The sequence below is a fragment of the Hippopotamus amphibius genome, chromosome 13 (assembly GCF_030028045.1).
Source record: "Hippopotamus amphibius kiboko isolate mHipAmp2 chromosome 13, mHipAmp2.hap2, whole genome shotgun sequence".
Classification (NCBI taxonomy): Eukaryota; Metazoa; Chordata; class Mammalia; order Artiodactyla; family Hippopotamidae; genus Hippopotamus; species Hippopotamus amphibius.
Genome location: NC_080198.1, coordinates 51277239 through 51300063, shown reverse-complemented (window position 1 = coordinate 51300063; position 22825 = coordinate 51277239). Strand labels below are relative to the sequence as shown.

The window sequence follows — 22825 nt, the reverse complement described above, 5'->3', positions numbered from 1 at the left end:
AACGTAGTATTCAACAAACATGGGTTCTGGAGCCAGATTACCTGAGTTCACATTCCAGTAATACTACCATCCAGCTACATGACTGAACTAGTTACCTAACATCTGTGTGCCTTTGTTTCTTCATCTGCAAAATGACCGTATTCATAGATGATTCTATAGATTAGAGTTAATCCATGGAAAGTGCTCAGATCAGTGCCAGACACACAGTAAATGCTCCACAAACACTGGCTATTGTTATTCTTGATATAATGGGACCCACAATAGCATGGGATAGAAAAGATTCTCTTTTCAAAAAGATTACTGTTCCTGCCTAGGCACCACCACCACCACACACCCCAAACATTTTCTCTAAAACAGAAAACCTCTTATGTAAAGGTTTTTTAAATTTACATTTATTAATAAGTAGACAGTAAAAAAGTGATTTTCAAACCATTTAAACAAACATGACTTCCTTACAATGTTAGGTGAAAAGTAGAATACATATACTCTATGATTACAACTATGTTTAAAACTTTCTATAAGACCCCAAAGAAATAAAAGTAAAATATTTACAAAAGCTATTTTAGGATGAAATATTTTTTCTTTTTTCCCTCACTGTTTTAAAATCAGTATTTACTCTAAAATAAATTTTTAAATGCATAAGTTTGATGTAGTAAGTATTTTACATTTTGCTTAGTTTGACCATTAGACTAAACTGGAAAATATTATGTTGTTTTTTATAAAAAAAAGATTAATGTTCTTAAACACTCCAGATGCAGCACTAAAAAACTAACCATTTCTAAAAAAACTTTTATGGGAAGTGATGCTATTTTGCTGTTGGGATAAGAAATGAAAGAAATATTTTTAATCTTTTATGTTTAAAATATAAATTTACACATTCAAGTTACAAATCAACCAGCTCAGGTGCTACTGAACTTTTCCCTTGTCCAAATCTTATCATATACTAATCTGTAAAAAGGAACAATTTTCAAAGGTTACACATATAATTAACAAAAATTCTAAGATATTCTCTGCATCCTCTTCTAAATATGTATTTCATACAATAAAGGGATTCTGTTGTCACTGCTATACAAAGACTTGTGGTGATGATACCTGCCATGACAGCATCTAAAGGGCCACAGTGCTAGCAGGATTCTGCCTAGGATACATGGTTGTAGAGTGTGAGGCCTTTCCTGGGTTCAAATCTCAGTTTATTTTTACCCTCACTGTGTAATTTTGGACAAGTTACTTAACCACCCTCACCTGAGTTTCCTCAATACAAAAATGGAGCATTAAGGTGTGAAGATTCTAAATCACAGCACATAAAGTGCCTGGCACACAGTAAACAGTGACAGCAGCTATTAGCAGGTAAGATAACGGGAAATGTCATATGTTGGCTATACTAAGAACTACATGCATGTGTTCAACAAAGGCTTAATGGATTTGATTCAGACGCTAGCTGTTTTTCAAAGTTATTTTTAAGCTGTTTGGTGTCAACTTTTTGTTTTTTAATTTCTCAAACTTAAAAGAGTCCTTATGTATATGTATTTTTAATTAAAGTATAGTTGACTTACAATATTGCGTTAGTTTTAGGTGTACAGCAAAGTACACCTGAAAAAATTCAGTTATACTTTTTTTCAGATTATATTCATAGGTCACTACAAGATACTGAATATTGTTCCCTGTGCTACACAGTAAGTCCTTTTTGCTTATCTATTTTATGTATAACAGTTTGTATCTATTAATCCCACACCCCTAATTTGTCTCCTCCTCCCTTCCGTTTCCACTTTGATAACCGTAAGCTTGTTGTCTATGTGTGTAAGTCTGTTTCTGTTTTGTATATAGATTCTTTTGTATTATTATTTTTGAAATATTTATTTATTTATTTTGGCTGCACCGGGTCTTAGTTGTGGCACGCAGGATCTTCATTGCAGCATGTGGGCTCTTTGTTGCAGCAGGCGGACTTCTTAGTTGTGGCATGCACGTGGGATCTAGTTCCCCAACCAGAGATCAAACCTGGGCCCCCTGCATTGGGAACTCAGAATCTTACCCACTGGACCACCAGGGCAGTCCCTCTTTTGTATTATTTTTAAGATTCCACATATAAGTGACATTATAATAGTATTTGTCTTTCTGACTGACTTCACTAAATATAATATTTTCTAAGTCCAGTAACTAACATATTACCGCAAATGACAATATTTCATGCTAAAAAAATTATTTTAAAAGAAGGTAATAGGAGCTCCAGTCAAGACAGCAGAGTAGAAGGGTGTGGAACTCACCTCTTCCTATAAATACACCTACAAATGGAACAATTCTCACAGAACACCTACTGAACACCAGCAGAAGACCTCAAACACCTGAAAACACAGGAAAGATCTCCACATGACCTGGTAGGATGAAAGGAAAAAAAGAAAAAAGTGGAAGCAGGATGGGGCCTGCACCCCTGGGAGGGAGCTGGAAAAAGGAAAGGTTCCTGCACCCTGGGAAGCCCCCTCACTGATGGGGAGATCGACCAGGACAGAAACGGAGCCTCAGAGGCACAGAGGACAGCGCAACAACCAGGTCTGTGGCGGGCAGAACAGACAGAGACCTGCCCAGACAGTCCGTGCCACCACCTCGCGCCCCCCAGCCTGAGACACACATCTGCTGGTACAACTGGAGGCTGTGTGCTGAAACTCAGGGTTTAGAGGACAGACCTGGGGAGAGGATGGCTGCAGGTTGTGTGGAGGCAGCCTGAAGGGGCTGGAGTGTGGTATGGCCTGGGTCTGCCACAGAAGCAAAGCACCACTGTTCAGTGACGCAGGAAGAGGGGGAGTGGGGCTGTAAGAGCAGCCTTTCTCCATATGCCGGCCTACACCTCCGCAGGCTCCGGGAGAGTGCACCCCAGCCACGGCCTTAGGGGCTCCTGCCAAGGCAGGCTCCAGTGTCCCAGCCACTGTCTCATCCCAGCCACTGACTCGGGGGGCTCTGGCAGCAAACACCAGCAGGCTGCCCACGAACAGAGATGGAGCTGACACCACATCTGGACCCCAGGGGCCAGGCAACTTAGGAAGTAGGGCTGAAATCTCTCCCTGCAGCTGCACGAGCCACAGACTTATACCTATGCTGCCAGCTTTGAAATTCAACACCTGCAGGACAGCTAGACAGAACAGGTGTCCAAGTGGACAACAGGTCCTCCTGTGGCTGGGCAGATCTGCCCTTAACAGCTGTGGGCTTTGTGGGCATGTGCGTGCAGGGACTGGGAGCTGGCCAAGGTCTGAGCTGCCTCCATAGCTCCCACAGCGGGTCCAGGTGCACAACTACTTTAGTCCTGGAACCTGATTTCAGTGGGTCTACACTGGTGGCCTTGTGAAAACAAGGCCAGAGGGACACCAGGGCTGACTGACAGCATTCCCAAGGTTGAGTCGGGGCCAAGGGCAGTGCCAACAACACTGTACTTTGTAAGCCCACACAATGGGTGACAGGTAAGCACACTCACCTGTGAACAGCTCTGGCAAAGGAATACTCAGTGGCTCCTCTCCCAGTGGGAGCACTCCAATCGCACCTACCTTGCACCACAGATCAGAAATGCATCTGGGGGCTTCTACTCCAACAACCAGGTAACAAACCCAGCCCCTGACAGGGCAGTGACAACCACAGAGCAAGGAGGAGGCCCCCCTCAATGCCCAGTGCAGGCTTTGATCACCACAACGCCAGCCACACCTCCTAGCAAGGGGATGATGGCATACGAGCATACACTAAGGAAACAGGTGGCAAGCAGCCACGCTAAAAGCAGCCCTCACACCAAAAATACGAAACCCACACAGGCTACACAGGAATGCTCTCACATGAAAACAGCCCTTCAAGACCACAGTAGATAACTGTTTCTCCTAAATTCATACAGCAAGAGAAACATAAGTAAAATGAAGAAGCAGAGGAACCACTCCTAATTAAAAGATCAAGAGAATTCCCCTGAAAGAACAATGAAACCGACCTCTTCAGTCTAATAGACACCAAGTTCAAAAGGGAGATAATAAAGGCCTACTGACAGAAACGCAGATTACTATAAAAAGGAACTAGAAACTATAAAAAGGAACCAAGAAAAATTAGAGAACTCATTCACCGAGACGAAAGTTGAGAAAAGGCAATGAATAGTAGAATGAATAATGCAGAAGAACAAATAAGTGACCTGGAAGAAAGAATAATGGAAATTACCCAGTCAGAACAGCAGACAGAAAGCCAAATGGAAAAAAACAAACAAAAACAACAACAAAAAAAGAAAGCAAGAAACAGACTTGTGGGATAATATAAAGCATGCTGACCTATACATAATAGGCATCCCAAAAGGAGAAGAAAGAGAAAAGGGGATTGAACATGTATTTGAAGAAATTATGGCTGAAAACTTCCCAAACCTAAAGAAGGAAACAGATATCCAGGTACAGGAAGCACAGAGGGCCCCAAACAAGATAAGCCTGAACAGGACCTACACCAACACATATCTCCCTACATAAGTGCTGCAGGCCAGAAGGGAGTGGCAAGAGACATTCAAAGTCCTGAGAGGGAACAACCTGCAGCCTAGGATACCCTACCCAGCACGATCATCATTTAAAATAGAAGGAAAGAGAAAGAATCTCTCAAATAAGCAAAAACTAAAAGAATACAGCAATACCAAACCCATCCTAAGGGAAATATTGAAAGGTCTTCCCTAAATAGAAAAGAAGAAAGCATCCATAGGAAAAAGAAAATCCTAACTGGAAAGTAAGCCAGTACACAGATTAAAAAAAAAAAATTCACAACTTTCTGTGAAAGTGATGACAACCACAATGAACAGCAAAAGGATGACCATGAAACATGATGTGAGAGAGGACGTCAGGGTCGTAAATGTCAGGGAGGAGAATAAGAAAAGGTAATTTTTCTTTTCTAGAATGTGTTTGAGGCTATATGACCACCAGTGTAAAGCAAGCAGATATAGAATGGGGTTAACATACTTGAAAAACAGGGCAACCACAAATCAGAAACATACAATAGGCTCACAAACACCAAAAAGAAGAGAACATAGCATAATACAAAAGGAAATCATCAAACCACAAAAGGAAAAAAAGAAAAAGGAACAAAGAAGAAATATAAAATCAACAGGAAAACAAGGTTTAAAATGGAAATGAATATATATCTATCAATAATTACTTTAAATGTCAATGGACTAAATGCTCCAATCAAAAGACACAGAGTGGTAGACTGAATAAAACAAGAGCCTACATACAATATGCTGCCTACAAGAAACCCACTTTAGGTCAAAGGCCACACATACACTGAAAGTGAGGGGATAGAAAAGGATGTTTCATGCAACTGAAAATGACAAGAAAGTGGGGGGGTCTCAATACTCATATCAGACAAAGTAGACTTTAAAACAAAGGCCATAAAGAAAGATAAAGAAGGACACAATATAATGATAGTAGGATCAATACAAGGAGAGGATATTACACTTGTCAACATATATGCACCCAATATAGGAGTACCTGAATATGTAAAACAAATATACACTAAAGGGAGAAATTGATGGGAATACAATAACAGATGTTAACACCCCACTCACATCAATGGACAGATCTTCTAGGCAACAGATATCTTCAATGATACAATAGAACAGTTAGACTTAGTTGATATTTTTGGGACGTTACATCCCCAAAAAGCAGAATACACCTTCTTTTCAAATGCATGTGGAACATTCTCTAGGATTGACCATGTACTAGCGCACAAAACAAGCCTCAGCAAATTTAAGAATATAGAAATTATTTCAAGCATCTTTTCTGACCACAACAGCATGAAATTTCTAAATCAACCACAGAAAAAGAAACCAGAAAAACAAAACAAAACAATTACATGCAGACTAAACAACATGCTACTAAAAAAAAAAACAATGGGTCTAATTAAAAAAGATACACATACTACAATGTTCACTGCAGCACTATTTACAATAACCAGGACGTGGAAGCAACCTAAGTGTCCATCAACAGATGAATGGATAAAGAAGATGCGGTACACATATACAATAGAATATTACTCAGCCATAAAAAGAAACGAAACTGAGTCATTTGCAGAGACATGGATGGACCTAGAGACTGACATACAGAGTGAAGTAAGTCAGAAAGAGAAAAACAAATACTGTATAATAATGCACATATATGGAATCTAGAAAAACAGTACTGATGAACCTAGTGGCAGGGCAGGAATAGAGATGCAGATGTAGAGAATGGACTTGTGGACACAAAGGGGTAAGGGGAGACCAGGATGAACTGAAAGAGTAGCACTGACAGATATACACTACTATGTGTAAAATAGATAGCTAGTGGGAAGCTGCTGCATATAGCACAGGGAGATCAGCTCGGTGCTCTGTGATGACCTAGAGGGATGGGAGGGGGAGGATGGGAGGGAGGCTCAAGAGGGAGGGGATATATGTATACATATAGATGATGCACTTTGTTGTACAGCAGAAACTAACACAACATTGTAAAGCAATTATAATCCAATAAAGATTTAAAAAGTCAAAACAAAACAAAACACAAAAAAAAACCCCACAACAACCCAACAGGTCAATGATGAAATCAAAGAAGAAATTAAAAACTACCTTAAGGCAAATGACAATGAAAACACAACCATACAAAATCTATGGGGGAATTCCCTGGTGGTCCAGTGACTAGGACTCTGTGCTCTCAGTGCTGAGGGGCCTGGGTTCAATCCCTGGTCAGGGAACTAAGATCCCACAAGCTGTGCAGTGCAGTCAAAAAAGATAAACAAAATCTATGAGATGCAGGAAAAGCAGTTCTTAGAGAGAAGTTCATAGCAACACAGGCCTTCTTTAAGAAACAAGAAAAATCTCAACTCACCACCTAAAACAATCAGAAAAACAAACAAAATCTAAAGTCAGTAGGAGAAAGGAGATAATGATGAGAGAGGAAATAGAGATTAAAAAAATCAATAAAACCAAGAGCTGGTTCTTTGAAAGGGTAAACAAAATTGACAAGCCTCTGGTCAGGTGCACCAAGAGGAAAAGGGAGAAGACCATAATATAAAAGTGGAAAGTGGAAAAATCACAGCTGATACCACAGAAAAACAAAAGAAATGTAAGAGAATACTATGAACAATTATATGCCAACAAATTTGACAACACAGAAGAAATGGACAACTTTCTAGAAACATAAAGCCCACCAAAATTTAATCAAGAAGAAATAATTTGAACAGACCAATCACTAGAAGTGAAATAGAATCTATAATAAAGAAAAAACTCCCACAGGGACTTCCCTGGCCGTCCAGTGGTTAAGACTCCAAGCTTCCAAAGCAAGGGGTGCAGGTTCAATCCCTGGTTAGGGAACTAAGCTCCCACATGCTGCATGCTGCAGCAAAAACAAAAACAAAAACCCCAAAAGCAAGAAAGCAAAAACAAAAAAACATCTCCCTGCAAACAAAAGTCCAGGACCAGATGACTTCACTGACAAAGTCTACCAAACAAAGAAGAATTTATACCAATTCTTCCCAAACTCTTCCAAAAGACTGAAGAGGTGGGAACACTCCCAAAGACATTCTATGAAGCCACCATCACTCTGATACCAAAATCAGACAAAGATACTACAAAGAAAGAAAATTACAGGCCAATATTTTTGATGAATATAGAGGCAAAAATTCTCAACAAAATATTAGCAAACTGGATCCAATAACACATAAAAAGATCATACATCACGACCAAGTGGGATTCATCCCAGGTTCACAAGGATGGTTCAACATACACAAATCAATCGATGTGATACACCACATTACCAAATGTTAAAAACCACATGATCATCTCAATAGATGCCGAAAAAGCATTTGACAAAATTCAACATCCACTGATGATAAAAAGTCTTACAAAGTAGGTACAGAAGGAAATATCTCAACATAATAAGTCATTTATGACAAACCCACAGACAATATAATACTCAACAGTGAAAAGCTGAAAGCCTTCCCACTAAAATCTGGAATAAGACAAGGATGCCCACCACTTCTAGTCAACACAGTATTGGAAAGTCTTAGTCACAGCAATCAGACAAGAAAATGAAATAAAAGGTGTCCAAATTGGAAGGGAAGAGGTAAAACTGTCACTATATGCAGATGACATGATACTAAATATAGAAAATCCTAAGGACTCCACACAAAAACTACTAGATCTAATAAATTAATTCAGCAAAGTAGCAGGATACAAGATTAATATTTAGAAATTGGTTGCATTTCTTTACACTGTTAATGAAATAGAAAGAGAATGTAAAAAAAAAAAACCTTTCAAAATTGCACCAAAAAACCAAAACAAACAAATAAACAAACAAAAACCCTAGGAATAAAGCTATGGAGGTGAAAGACTTACAGGCTGAGAACTATAAAACATTAATAAAGGAAATTAAAGAGGATTCAAAGAAATGGAAAGCTATCCCATGCTCTTGGATTGGAAGAATACTGTTAAAACGTCCATACTACCCAAAGCAGTCTACAGATTTGATGCAACTGCTATCAAATTACCCAAGAAATTCTTCACAGAACTAGAACAAATAATCCTAAAATTTATATGGAACCATAAAAGACCCAGAATTGCCAAAGCAATCCTTAGGAAAAAAAACACAGCAGGAGACATAATCCTCCCAGACCTCAGACAATACTACAAAGCTACAAGAATCAAAACAGCACAAAAACAGACATATGGATAAATGGAACAGAGTGGAGAACCCAGAAATAAACCCACACGCCTATGAACAATCTTCAACAAAGGAGGCAAGAATATACAATGGGGAAAAGACATTCTCTTCAGCAAGTGGTACTGGAAAAGTTGGACAGCCACATGTAAATCAATTACATTAAAACACACCCTCACACCATAAACAAAAATAAATAAATTCAAAATGGCTTAAAGACTTAAATATAAGACACGACACCATAAAACTCCTAGAAGAGAACATAGACAAAACAGTCTCTGACATAAATTGTACCAATTGTACTAGTCTCCCAAGCAACAGAAATAAAAGCAAAAATAAACAAATGGGACCTAATCAAACTTATAAGCTTTTGCAAGGCAAAGGAAACCATAAACAAAACAAAAAGACTACCTACACACTGGGAGAAAATATTTGCAAATGATGTGACCAACAAGGGCTTAATTTCCAAAATATACAAACAGCTCAAACAACTCAGTAACAACAACAACAACAACAACAAAAACCCAACTGAAAAATGGGCAGAAGACCTAAAAAGACATTTCTCCAAAGAAGATATACATATGGGCAATAGGCACGTGAAAACATGCTCATCATCGCTAATTATTAGAGAAATGCAAATCAAAACTACAAAGAGGTACACCAACTCACATTAGTCAGAACAGCCATCATTAAAAAGTCTACAAGGAACTTCCTAGGTGGCGCAGTGGGTAAGAATCTGCCTGCCAATGCAGGGGACACAGGTTCGATCCCTGCCCCAGGAAGATACCACATGCCGCAGAGCAACTAAGCCTGTGCACCACAACTATTGAGCCTGCGCTCTAGAGCCTGGAAGCCACAGCTATTGAGCCCATGTGCTGCAACAAGAGAGGCCACCACAATAAGAAGCCCACGCACCACAAGGAAGAGTAGCCCCTGCTAACCGCAACTAGAGAAAGCCCGTGTGCAGCAACGAAGACCCAGCACAGCCAATAAAATAAATAAATTTACAAAAAAAAAAAAAATTCTACAAATAATAAATGTTGGAGCGGGTGTGGAGAAAAGGGAACCCTCTTACACTGTTGGTGGGAATATAAACTGTTGCAGCCACTATGGAAAACAGTATGGAGGTTCCTCAAAAAACTGAAAATAGAGTTACCATAAGATCTAGCAATCCCACTCCTGAGAATATACCCAGACAAAACTGTAATTTGAAAATATACATGCACCCCAATATTCATAGCAGCATTATTTACAATAGCCAAGACATGGAAATAACCTAAATGTCCATCAAGAGATGAATAAAGAAAATGTGGTATATGTATATATATAATATATATACATATTACACACACACACACACACACACACACACAACAGAATATTACGCAGCCATAAAAAGAATGAAATAACGCCATCTGCAGGAACATAGTATGATAATCTCTAGGTCCATCTAAGTGAAGTAAGTCAGAAAGAGAAAGACAAATACCATATGATATCACTTATACATGGAATCTAAAATACCACACAGGGCTTTCCCTGGTGGTACAATGGTTAAGACTCCACCTGCCAATGCAGGGGACACGGGTTCAAGCCCTGGTCCAGGAAGATCCTACATGCCGCAGAACTACTAAGCTCGTGCACTGCCTGTGCTCTAGAGCCTGCAAGCCACAACTATTGAGCCCACATGCCACAATTACTGAAGACTGTGCACCTGGAGCCCATGCTCTGCAACAAGAGAAGCCACTGCAATGAGAAGCCTGTGAACCTCAACGAAGAGTAGCCCCTGCTCGCCACAACTACGGAAAGCCCATGCACAGCAACAAAGACCCAACACAGCCAATAAACAAATAATTAATTTTAAAAATGTATGATGATTAGCAAAAAATATTTTAAAAAATAAAATAAAATAAATGAAGTAATTTACAAAACAAACAGACTCACAGACATAGAGAACAGACTTGTGGTTGCCAAGGGGGAGGGAGGGTGGAAGAGGGAAGGATTGAGAATTTGGGATTAGCAGATGCAAACTAGTATATACAGAATGGAAAAACAACAAGGTCCTACTGTATAGCACAGGGAACTAACTATATTCAATATCCTGTGATAAACCATAATAGAAAAGAATACAAAAAATAAATACATATAACTGAATCACTTTGCTATATACCAGAAATTAACACAACACTGCAAATCAACTACACTTCAGTAAAACTTTTTAAATGCAAAAAAATAAATAAAAGGTAACAGATTCTTATGGTACAAAATTTAAGAGGTACAAAAGGGTGTACAGGTTTCACAGTGGTTAGAACTCCACGCTCCCAATGCAGGGGGCCCAAGGTTCGATTCCTGGTCAGGGAACTGGATCCCACATGCATGCCACAACTAGGAGTTCACATGCCGCAGTTGGTGAGCCCAATCTGCCACAACTAAGGAGCCCGCCCGCCACAACTAAGGAGCCCGCCCGCCACAACTAAGAACCAGCATAACCAAATAAAATTTTTTTTTAAAAAGGGTATACAGAAAAAAGTAAATCTTAGGTGTGTTATCAATATAGGACCCAACGCTTGCTTCTCATGAATTTAAAACAATAATAAAATCTTACTGCTTTGTATTTGTCTTGTTTTCTCTTGTTTTTAATAGTTAAAATTTACCCTAATTTTTATCTTTTCCCTCAAAAAATGTGAATTCTTTCATAAATCAACACTGATAGTTACAATTCCTCATAAACCCCTCCTGATAACTTGGATGCTAGTGAAGAAGTAAAATGCTCAATTTTTTCTTCCTTCAATGCAGTAACTATGTAGATTATCTCATCTGCTATCTCACAAATCCATACTATACTCAAATAAAAACAAAGGGTCAGCAGACTGCGTGTTTAGAAAGTTATACATCTCTAATTTTGTGAAAATAAAACTCTCACATATACTTTTATTAAAAGAGAAATTTCTGAACAACGAATTTAATAAATACCTTCTAAATTCACACTTATGGACAACTTTCATAATAAAATCAACGCACAATAGGTAGAATTACATGCTCTTTTGTTTAAAGGCTCCAGAAGTATCAATAGATCACATTAGTTCATTACTCCATCTCTTACGTTCGGCATAACGCCTGGCCTACAATAGGCACACTACGAATAATTGTAGAACCAATGATTGACACTCTGAAATGTGAGAAATTGAAAGTGACAAAATCCTAGTTTTTAAAAAAGTACCTAATGTGAATTAGGTTAACCCACCAATAACTGTAAACTATCGGCAGTGTCTGTCACTCTCATTCTCATTTCACCCTTCCCCTCTGCCATACCATTTGGCAGGAAAAACTGAGGCAGAGCTGGAACAATGGATAGTGTCTTTTCCTGTTACTGAGTTGTGAAAGCATTACTACTGTGAACAATATAGCTACACAAGATCCAAAAATATCTAAATTCTTGTTACAGGGATGATATTTTTTCATGCTTACCGATGACTTGAGTTTTGCAGGATCAACTTTGTCATACACTGGAGTGCAGTACACAATCAGCATAAGTAGACTCAGCAGAAAGGCGCTGCAGCTTACAAACTCAAAAAAGTAAAGTCCTCCACACAAAGTACATTGTGACACAACTTCCTCACATATAAAGGCCAACAGAGACAGCACCTACAAAAGAAACAAAACATTTTGCTTAAGTGTTTTCCAGGGAAACCTACAGTACTCAGAAAACACCATCTGTTGACTCAAATATTTATCAAGTGGAGACTCGGCAAACAAGATTACTGAATAAACCTGATCTACACAGAATTTACAGTTCAGTTACCTTGAAGGGAATATAGATACACAGATAATTAACTACCTACTATGTGCTAAATGCTGGAATAGGAGACATCTGGGGTGTTGTTATAAAAGCACACAGAAGAGGCACTCAACCTGGAGGTCAGAAAAGGCTTCCTGAAGGAAAGCTGAGACCAGAAGGACAGCAGCGTCAGTCTAGGGGATGAAAGACAGGGGGAAAAGTTCCAGGCAGAGAAGCAGTGCATAGAAAGACCTAGCGGTGAGACAGCACGGTACCTTCCCACCCCAACCACACACAGATATCCCACAACCCCCATTCAACTGTGAAAGTGAGTTGAACCAACATGGCTAACGTGTCAGTTAGAGGGGAGGGGATGGCAGCACAAAATGGTGAAGTGAGACCACAGAGGTAAGCAGAGGCCAGATCTAAATGCTCCTTTTACTAGTTTAAGCAATCTGGATTTTGAGGGTTTCTAAACCAAAGTGGTGACGTGATCAGGTTTATGCTTTTAGTAGTTCTTTCTAGCTATAATATAGAGAAGGGATTGGCTGGTGAGGAGACACGGCGGGGTGGGGGGGGGGCAAAACTGGGGCTGGACATCCAGTTGGGAAGCTGATGTCGGAAATGAGGGGAAAGATAGTGAGCAGGTAGTAGTAATGGACAGGGCAGTAGTAATGAAATCCCTGGAGAAGGCAGCAGAAGCCCTCACCAGACAGGATGAATACAAACAGAAGAGGAAACAAGATAATACATATATGTTTGAATACTTTATTTTCATTTAAAACAAAAAAGGCACATTTATTTATTCAGCAGTCTTTTGAAGTGGGCCTTTGCTTTGAGAAGGTGCCTGCTGATTGGAATTCCCCATCATGTTTTCTGCATTAATCACTTCCATCATTTATGACTACCACTGATGTTATTTGAAGTGGACCAAGATCTGGGACACCCGAGAAGCAGCACGCGGAATCATTCTAGAGTTGGACTAGTTTTACTAGCCTTTCACAGTTGCCTTGCTCTTAATTCCACAGCAAGTATTTTAGTAGCTTCTTTTTTGGTCTTTCCAAAGCATTCAATTTATTTTCATAGCAGCAATTCCTTTTCACATTCAATTTTAGTCTTGCAGTTATTTGACTGCCCATAAAAAGTATACTTTTTATGCATTTGCACTGAATGGAGAATGGTTATCTCTGGCTAATTCAGCAACTCAGTTAAATGCAGGTGGGTTTTAACAGCACTCCCTCTGTGGTGTGATGTGGTATTAACACACTGGTGCCTCACTGCAGGAAGAAGTTTCTTCTTTTTCTTCCTTTTAAGAGGCAAGGTGCGGGGAAGAGAATAAATTCCATTTTAAACATGCTCTGTATGAGAGGTCTGTGGAAGAGGCAGGTGGAGCAGGCTAGGAGGCAAAAGGATACATGGGTCTGGCGCTCAGGGAACAGGTCTGAGGTGGACAGCAAGATGTGGGAGATCACCCAGCATGAGGAAAGTTGGCCCTGTGCAGAACTGTAAGGAACCCCAAGGTTTAAGGGATACACAGAGGGGGAGACACCAGCAAAAGACAATTAGGAGCAGCAGTCCAAGGGGTAGTGGATCAAGAAAAAAGTACCTCCACACAGAGCAAGAAACCAAGAGTGCTGAATGCTCCCCAGAGTACTGAAACACTAACATGAGACGAAGCTACAGGGTTGCTGGTGATATCAACAGGACCACTTCAGTGTGCTCAGCAAGGCAGCTTCGATTACAGTACTGTACACTGGAAGTGAGGGCTGCACAAAGCAGGGCAATAGAGACGGCCCAGTCACCAAGCGCAGCTTCGAGCAGCCTGATAAAGTAGTAGTGGCTGAGGTCAAAGTGAAAGGAGTTTCAAGACAGGAGAGAACTGAGGACGTTTAAATGCTTAGACAGAAACCTGTAAGATGTCTAAAGACAGAGGAAGAAAAGAGGATCTCTAAAGAAAAGAGGCAAGATTCAGGGCTCAAGATGGGGGCTAACTCTTCCATAGAAATAGGAAGGAAGAGAGAGATTCACTTGGGCAGTTTGTGTGGGTTTTGTGGAAGCTAAGGGAATTTCCTTCTAAGCATTAAAACCACCGAAATGACTGATGACCCAAGTCAAAGCTTATCGGGAAATGCCATGTCACCCAAGTCAGGTCAGCAGGAGCAACCAGATATATTAATGACAATAAGACTGCTACCAAAATCAACAGATACATTTCGTAAGTATATAATAAAAATTTCATCCTACAAACATTTCCATCAGATCAGAGGTCAATGGTACAGCCACTCTGGAAAACAGTTTAGCAGTTTCTTTAAAAACTAAGCATGCAACTGCCATATGACCCAGCAACCGCATTCCCACATTCTGCATATGACCAGGAGAAATGAAAACTTATGTTCCTGCAAAAACTGATACATGAATGTTCATAACACTTGATTCATCAGAGCCCCAAACTCTAAACACTTCAGATGTCCTTCCCTTCAATGGTTAAGCAAACTGTGGTAATTCATACCATGGAATACTACTTAGCAATAAAAAGGAACAAACTTGGTATATAACAATCTGGATGAATCTCCAGAGAATTATGCAAAGTGAAAAAAATCCAATCTCCAAAGGTTACATACTGCATGATTCCATTTAAATAATAACAAAGCTTATAGAGATGGAGAACCAATTAGTGGCAGCCAGGGGAGATGTGTGGCTATAAGGGGGGGTGGGGGACATGCGGGAACCACATGGTGATGGAACAGTTCTGATTCTTGATTGTGGCAGTGATTAAGGAAGCCACACCTGATAAAACAGCATAGAGATACACACACACACACACATGAATGCAAAGGACCTCCCTTTACATTTGTTTTTGCAAGTTCCTGTGATTCTATAATTATTTCAAAATAAAAAGTTTAAAAAAGTCAAATCTAAATTGGCTTCTAAGCCTCTAAGGGACTCCCCCCCCGCCTTATTGGTAATACAAAATTCATATATCCCCACAACTGAAAAGAATGAACGTAAGGGCAAAAATAGATCCTCTTGCTGTGATTTCCTGTAAGTTAATGAGGCATAAAATAGTCCAGAACGTTCCCAATCATTGCACCACAGGATAAAGCGACCCACCAAGACAAGTCCCAAAAGGTCATTATGTAAAGGTACTTCCTCTCTTGTACCAGGGTGAGTCAAAAATGATCCGCACTCCAGTTATATTAAAACTTCTATAAATTCTACAGCCAAAGTGCAGATCATTTTTGACTCACCCTCATAATTATAACTACAAGAGCAGTTTTTACATGTCTATAGTATAAGATACCAAATGTCTAATATTCCATTTGCTTTATTTTCGACCCTATGTTAAATCTTGTCTGAGTTTCAGGAGTTTCTCTATGAGACATTTGCAAAATATACCTGAGGTGTATGAAAGTCAATTAACTGTGAGAAGACACGAGCCTAAAACTCTGAGAGGTGAGAAGAGTTGATCTTGAACCATTCCTTATTACAATAATGAGATGATCAGGAATACTCATCCCTGCAGGCTACAAGACAATAATATCTTATCTGCAGTAGGGGCACAGACTGCTTATCTACCCTAAGAAAAGGGCAGGATCTAGATGGGCCATAAGCAATTGGTGACAAGTCATTACAAGTCCTATTCCAAACTTATTAAAGGAGTCATTCTTACTGACCTTAAGCCCTAGAGCAGTATCAAGAGGAGGTTCTGCATGGACATCCTAAAGGATGAAGGGGTACTATATCAAGTTCAGAATTTACTAGTTCCTATTTCCAGTTAAAGGCCAAAAAATTAGCATGACAAGCTGTATTCAGCATGAAAATTTCTCCTGACTCCCCATCTCTGATGCTACTAACCCTCCTTTAAAATCTCCCACAGCACTACACAGTCTCTAATACAAAATAAAAGGATCATTTCACAAGATATACAAATATCACATCATTATGTTGTACACCTGAAATTAATGTTACATGTCAATTATACCTTAATTAAAAAGGACGTCCTACGTGGCGCAGTGGGTAAGAATCTGCCTGCCAATGCAGGGGACATGGGTTCGAGCCCTGGTCCGGGAAGATCCCACGTGCCGTGGAGCAACTAAGCCCATGCGCCACAACTATTGAGCCTGTGCTCTAGAGCCCGTGAGCCACAGCTATTGAGCCCACGTGCTGCAACTACTGAAGCCCACGCGCCTAGAGCCCGTGCTCTACAAGAAGAGAGGCCACTGCAATGAGAAGCCCGTGCACCACAACTAAGAGTAGCCCCCGCTTGCTGCAACTAGAGAAAGCCCGTGTGCAGCAACGAAGACCCAACACAGCCAATGAAATAAATTAATTAATTAATTAAAAAAAAATAAGTTACAAGGGACTTCCCTGGTGGCGCAGTGGTTAAGAATCCACCTGCCAATGCAGGGGACATGGGTTCGAGCCCTGGTCCGGGAAGATCCCACATGCCGTGGAGCAACTAAGCCCGTGCGCCACAACTACTGGGCCTGCGCTCTAGAACCCACAAGCCACAACTACTCAGCCCACACGCTCTAGGGCCCTTGCTCCGCAACAAGAGAAGCCACATCAATGAGAAGCCCACGCACCTCAATGAAGAGCAGCCCCCACTCGCCACAACTAGAGAAAGCCCGCATGCAGCAATGAATACCCAATACAGATATAAATAAATACATACACACACACATATATAAATATTAAAAAAAAAACAGTAAGTTACAAAAATAAACTGTGTTGAGTATTAAGTACCCAACACTGTAAGATATGTAGGAACATGTAATAACAGAGCAACAAGATCACTGTATAAGAAAAAATAAGAAAATTTTATATCTTATAACTGAGCATTCATTGTACATAAATTCAGGAAACCTCAGGAAAATGTTCAGATGCACCTGCACTAATAGTAGCTAGAGAAAAATGAATGTAAAGGCAAGACTCATATCAGGGCAAAGGGACACACAGGATCAGGAGAGGCAGAGGGCATTCCAGGGAGGAACAAAACACAAAAGGAACAGATTTATGCCGGCAAGGATTTGCACAGTAGCCCAAAAGAGACAATAAGGCAACCGACCTAACTGGCTGGGGAGCGATGAGGAAAAGGGTAAGGAGCTGAGTGATGTTACGTGACGGCTGTGCCAGGGAGTATGGACTTCCAGATGCAGGGACTGCCTGTCTGGTTTAGCTGGTTAGCAGACAGGAGGAGCAGAGGATGGGGTGAGGCCTGAAGGAATATCACAGTTCAAGAGAAGGAGGGAACAGGGCAACCAGCACCAGACAAACAAGTCACGGGAAGTTTAACACTTCTTAGGACAACTCCTTAAAAAGCAAGTAAAGGACTTCCCTGGTGGTCCACTAGTTGGGATTCCTCGCTTCCAATGTAGGAGGCTTGAGTTTGTTCCCCTGGTCAGGGAACTAGGATCCCACATGCTGCATGATGCAGCCAAAAAAAAAAAAAAAGAAGAAAAAAGCAAGTAAGCACACTCCAAACTGTTCATCTAACAGTGATGCTGCAGAGCATGTGAGTGGTGTGAAGGCTGAAGTGTGGCTTCTTTTATTTTAATCATATGTATATATACTTAATCATATATATTTATGTGTATATTTATATTTGTAAGCAGACACTTTTTTGTATTTAAAAAAAATGTGAAAGTTAAGGGAAAAAGTCCGAGAAATGTGTGGTCACCAGCATTAAATACTAAAGTGGTTAAAGGCAGAAAAAGAGATAAAGCCACTGAATTGGGTACGGAAATAATGGTGAATGCAACCCATTAATTTAGAGGCTCAATTTACTTTCTGGCAAACAGTGTTGATGTCAATATCATGAAGGCATCGTACTAAAGACTGCTTACTGAATATCACGCTAAGCACCTCACAACAGTATGAATGCCCAATGCAGCTCCTTCTCATGACACAAAATTTTACCCAAATGTAATTAAGGGAATTATCAGGCTGTTAGAGTTGGGAGGGCCCTTAGAGAGCACAGTCTCCCAGCCTCGTGTTTACAACTGATGGACTTAATCTCTGACAGACTGAATCCCAAGTTAGCCAGGCACAGACAAGAACCCGGGTGTCCCAACTCCCACTCTGTTTTTGTTTCCCCCCCCATAAAGCACTGTTCATTTTATGACTATGTATGTTTGTGTAGGTTTTCCCTGTAAGTTGGGTTTTTGAAGTTACAACTATAGTTTTGTGCATTTCCCCTTTTGCTGTTAAATCATACATTAAAACCAACGTGCTAGGGTCAACACATTTGGGAAATCTTAGTGACTAAAGATGGTCTTACAGTTCTGGTGACAAACATTCAGATAATGACTACCCTGTGTCTCCATTTCAGTTTCACTACCGTTTCTGAAACTTTAGTCTTCCCTAAAATTAAGTCATCATATTAAATACTAATTCTCCATCATTTAAGTCTACCACCAAAAAACTTCTCATAAAAACAATTTTTTAACATTTACCATTAATTACAAGGCTCCATCTACACAATTATATTGGCCTGTGAATTACTGAACTTGCTGTTAAAAACCTTTAGTGATACGTAAGGTTCAAGTAAACAAATCTGTCAGCCTGGAGTCAGGCTAAGCCTCCCTTGCCTTTGGCAAACATTTACTCTTTCACAAAGGTTCAAAGATATAATTTGCTGACACAGGATCTTCTTCAAGGTAAAAACAGAGCATTTCAATTTAGAACAGATCAATTTTCACATTTAAATCATGAAAAAAGCACCAACATAATATAAAATGCTTCTAAGTGATTTGTTTCTTGGCACTTACAGAGTAACATTATAATTTAAAAAATTTAAATCACTGGTGAATTCTAAATCAAACTGCTTGCCTGAATTGTCATTATAATCATAGTACTATGCAGCCTGCAGGACATTCAACTGGTACCATAAACACGATGTGGCTTGTGGCAGAGGGAAAAGCAGACGTGCTCAGATCACTGCACCTGTTTACTAGCAAGGAATTAGGTTACCAAAGGTCAATTCTCCCCTTAAAACAAAAACAAACTCCCTCAAAAATAATAATACAACAAAAAATTCACAAAATATGTGTGTAAGGACCAATCTAAGGATAGAATAAACTAGTAAAGTGACTGCATAAATTTAGAACTGCAATGACTCCTTACAGTAAATTTTCAGCTGAGTCTCTATTTCTTCTTCAGCTCTGGAAGGGTGGATGGACAAGACTTTGATAAAATTAAGGTCACATCTGAACGGTAGACAGAGCCATCTAACTCCCAGAGTATGTAACTCAAGAGCTGGTTATGGTCTTTTCCCTCTAACCTCCCCTTCTGTTTGCAGTCTCTGTTCTCTTCTCTTTGGTGCTCAGCTCTGTACCAGCAAGCACACCCCACAGAGCTTCAAAGGAAATCCAGCTCAACCTCCTAGGACTCTTAAGTTCCTAAGTACACAGTGTCTGGTTTTTTAAGTTTGAGAATAAGAGTCATTTCTCTTTTGGGGTCTTTGAGAATCTGATAAGATTTATGGGTCTAGAATAATGTACCCAAACACAGAAATGCACTATATTTTAACTAAAATGTCACAGGGCTTGCAGTTCTCTTGTTAAAGTACCTCCTCTTTTGATTATGGGTTTCTCCACTACAGTCATTTCCTTATTGGAGCTCTCCCATTCTATTTAAGTAAAAAACAAGTTATCTAAAGTAAAACAACCTAAAGGCAGAGTCTGAGTTAACGCAAAGAAGATTTTGTCTGTTGCCCCTGGCTGGATGACAGTTTTCATTTATTCCATATATAACTTCCTTGGGACTTCCTGGGCAATTCCTGTAATACACCGTTGTGAAGAGGTAAGACATTAAAACAGACAAAAGCAGGAACAAGAAGGTAACCATCAAAATGAAAGGCAATAGTGAAGCAATATTTTTTTAAAATTTATATGAAAGTGTTCTTGTAACATTACAAGTTCCCCATAAACAGTGGAACTCCCTGGCGGTCCAGTGGTTAGGACTCTGAGCTTTCACTGCAAAGGGCAGAGGTTTGATTCCTAGTCGGGGAACTAAGATCCCGCAAGCTGCACAGAGGCACAGCCAAAAAAAAAGAAAAAAAAAAGTAAAAGGCTGGGACAAGTTCCTCATAAACAAATAAACGGATTTCAAGAAGAGATATTAGTTTTTATTCTCTCACTCTTTCCCCTTATGGATGATGGAGAACCAGCAGGAGCAGTCTAACAACCCTCACAAGGCAAACATCTTCCTCTCTGCTCCACATCCAAGTAAAGAGTCCTACCATCCAAGCTTCTGGATGTATGCCATTCTGAATATATGGAACTAGTTTTTTGAACTATAAATAAGGTAATGGGAAATTTTACTTCAGATTTTCCAGTTCTGATTAGAAAGGAAAAATAAAAGCAACTAAAGAGAGATTTAAAGGGCAACAGACCAGTACTGATGATGTCTTTCCAACAGCAAGAGTGCTTCAGATGAATATTAACTCCATTCTGTTCTAAAGAGTTCTACTATTTATGTAGAAACACTTTAGCACTAAGGCAGAGAAACATAGCTGATATCTAAAAGTCACGTGAGAGCTGACAAGAGGAAGAGCAGAAGGAAGTCCTTCCGTGTAGAAGGAACCGCCCATGCAAACGAACAATGGCAGGAGGGAGCTGATGACACCTGATAAGAGCAGAAAGGTTGCCAGTATGGAATTAAAAGGAGATAGAGCCAGACCCTCTTGGGTTCCACAGGCCACACTGTCACTTGCTTCCAAGTGATTTCCCAATTATTCCCAGAAGTGATCATTTTGGTAGCTAAAAAGTAGTGTTAGTTTTCTGACTGCTATTTTTCTATTCAATAAAAGTAGGTCATCTGAGTTCTAAGAATACAGGTTCTGGTTACCTGACTTCTAAGAACTTAAGATCTTCCCAAGGAAACCAACTGGCTATTTTCACTTGGGATGGTTCAAAAAACCAACTCGACCCATAAACATTCTAAACAGTCTGCTTTTTTTTCCTCTTGCAGAAAATGTTACTCATCGTGGTTAAAACAGAACACGGGAGCTCAACATGTGTGTGATCTGAATTAAAATCTAAAGCTCAAAGATGTTTTGATGTTTTCAGTGGTAGGTTTAAGATCCTTAACCAATGCCTAAAGCAAACTGAAACTCAATGACATTGAAAAACAATGCCCTCGCTCTGGCTACCTGCACACAACACGCACAAAAAGCTGTCCTTTTGACTTCGGTACACACACATTGCTCTTTCAGAAGTAATTCTTTTGCAGTGAATATAAGGCTCTGGGGAGACAATGTACTGGACACCCACGTCTGCACGCCTTGCGTAGTATGTATGGGAAGACTTTGTCCAGCGAATGAACCCCCCCCTTTGGCTCCCATCAGGAAAATCACAAGAACCAGAGAAAGATAAACAAAAAGGCTTTCACAGTCTAAATACAGGCACTGAGGGAGATAACGCAGAGCAGCCGCCGAGAGAAGAGCCGAAGGTCGCTCCTGAGGGGTAACGCCGCCGCGGCTGCCTCGGGTCCGCGACGCACTTCCTGCGCCCGCCAAACACGGCCCGCGGCCCCAGGTCGCTGCGGGGACCCGGGGGGGGGGGGACCGGGAGCCCCGAGGGGACAGCGCGCCGCGGGCGCAGCGCGAAGGACCCGGCGACGCGAAGAGAGCCGCGCGGCTGTCCCCTCGCGCCCACCCCGGCCGCCCACTCACCAGCTGCAGCAGTTTGAGGATTCGCCGGCCCCCCTTGAGCCGGCGCAGGGTGAAGTAGGCGCCAAGGCCGCTCCGGGCGCCTCTGGCGGGGCCCGGGTGCGCCTCCGTGGTGGTTCTGTACACCTCTCCGTTCTCCATCGCCCAGGGCCGGGGAACGCAGGGCCGGGGAACGCAGGGCCGAGGCACGCAGGGCCGAGGCTGGCGTCGCTCACTCCGCCGACTCCGCGCCCAAGGCCGTCACTTCCGGGGCCTCTGCCCCACTTCCGGGCTGCCCCGCCTCCGCCCCGGCCCCGCCCCGGCTCCACCCCCTACCGCGAGGGCTCAGCTCTCCTCTAACTTGCTGGTGAAGATCTGGGGAGACACTCAAGGAAAGGGAGCTGCAGGTGCAAATGTCCTGAGGCCCGAATGAGCTCGGCTGGGTTCTAAAACGGCTGGTGTGGCTAGAGTTAAGTGAGGGAGAAAGAGGAAGTGAAGTTGGAGACCTAGGCCGAGGCCAGATAATGTAGGGGCCTGGCACAGCAAGGGGAAAATTGGATTTCATTTTAAGTGCTACGGATTGTCTTGAAGGACTTTGGGGATTGCTCCTTCCTGCTTCTCTCTGAATTCCTTTTAGGCTTACTTGTCAAAATTCTTTCATTTACTTGTCTCTTTTTTGTTCACCAGCTACTACAGCCCCATGTGTTACTTTTGTGTGAACTG

At 41.0% G+C, this 22825-nt stretch overlaps 1 protein-coding gene across 1 annotated transcript in view; it reads right to left on the bottom strand.

Moving 5' to 3' along the window:
* CMTM6 (CKLF like MARVEL transmembrane domain containing 6) overlaps positions 1-22304 on the bottom strand; it is a 29346-nt gene extending 7042 nt beyond the window's left edge. Inside the window, exons 1-2 of the mRNA XM_057705873.1 lie at positions 22127-22304; positions 12141-12317 (exon numbers count right to left, since the gene is read on the bottom strand). Coding sequence (XP_057561856.1) covers positions 12141-12317; positions 22127-22264 — 315 coding nt within the window. The 5' untranslated portion in view covers positions 22265-22304. The remainder of the gene's footprint in view (positions 1-12140; positions 12318-22126) is intronic.
* Positions 22305-22825: the final 521 nt, after the last annotated feature.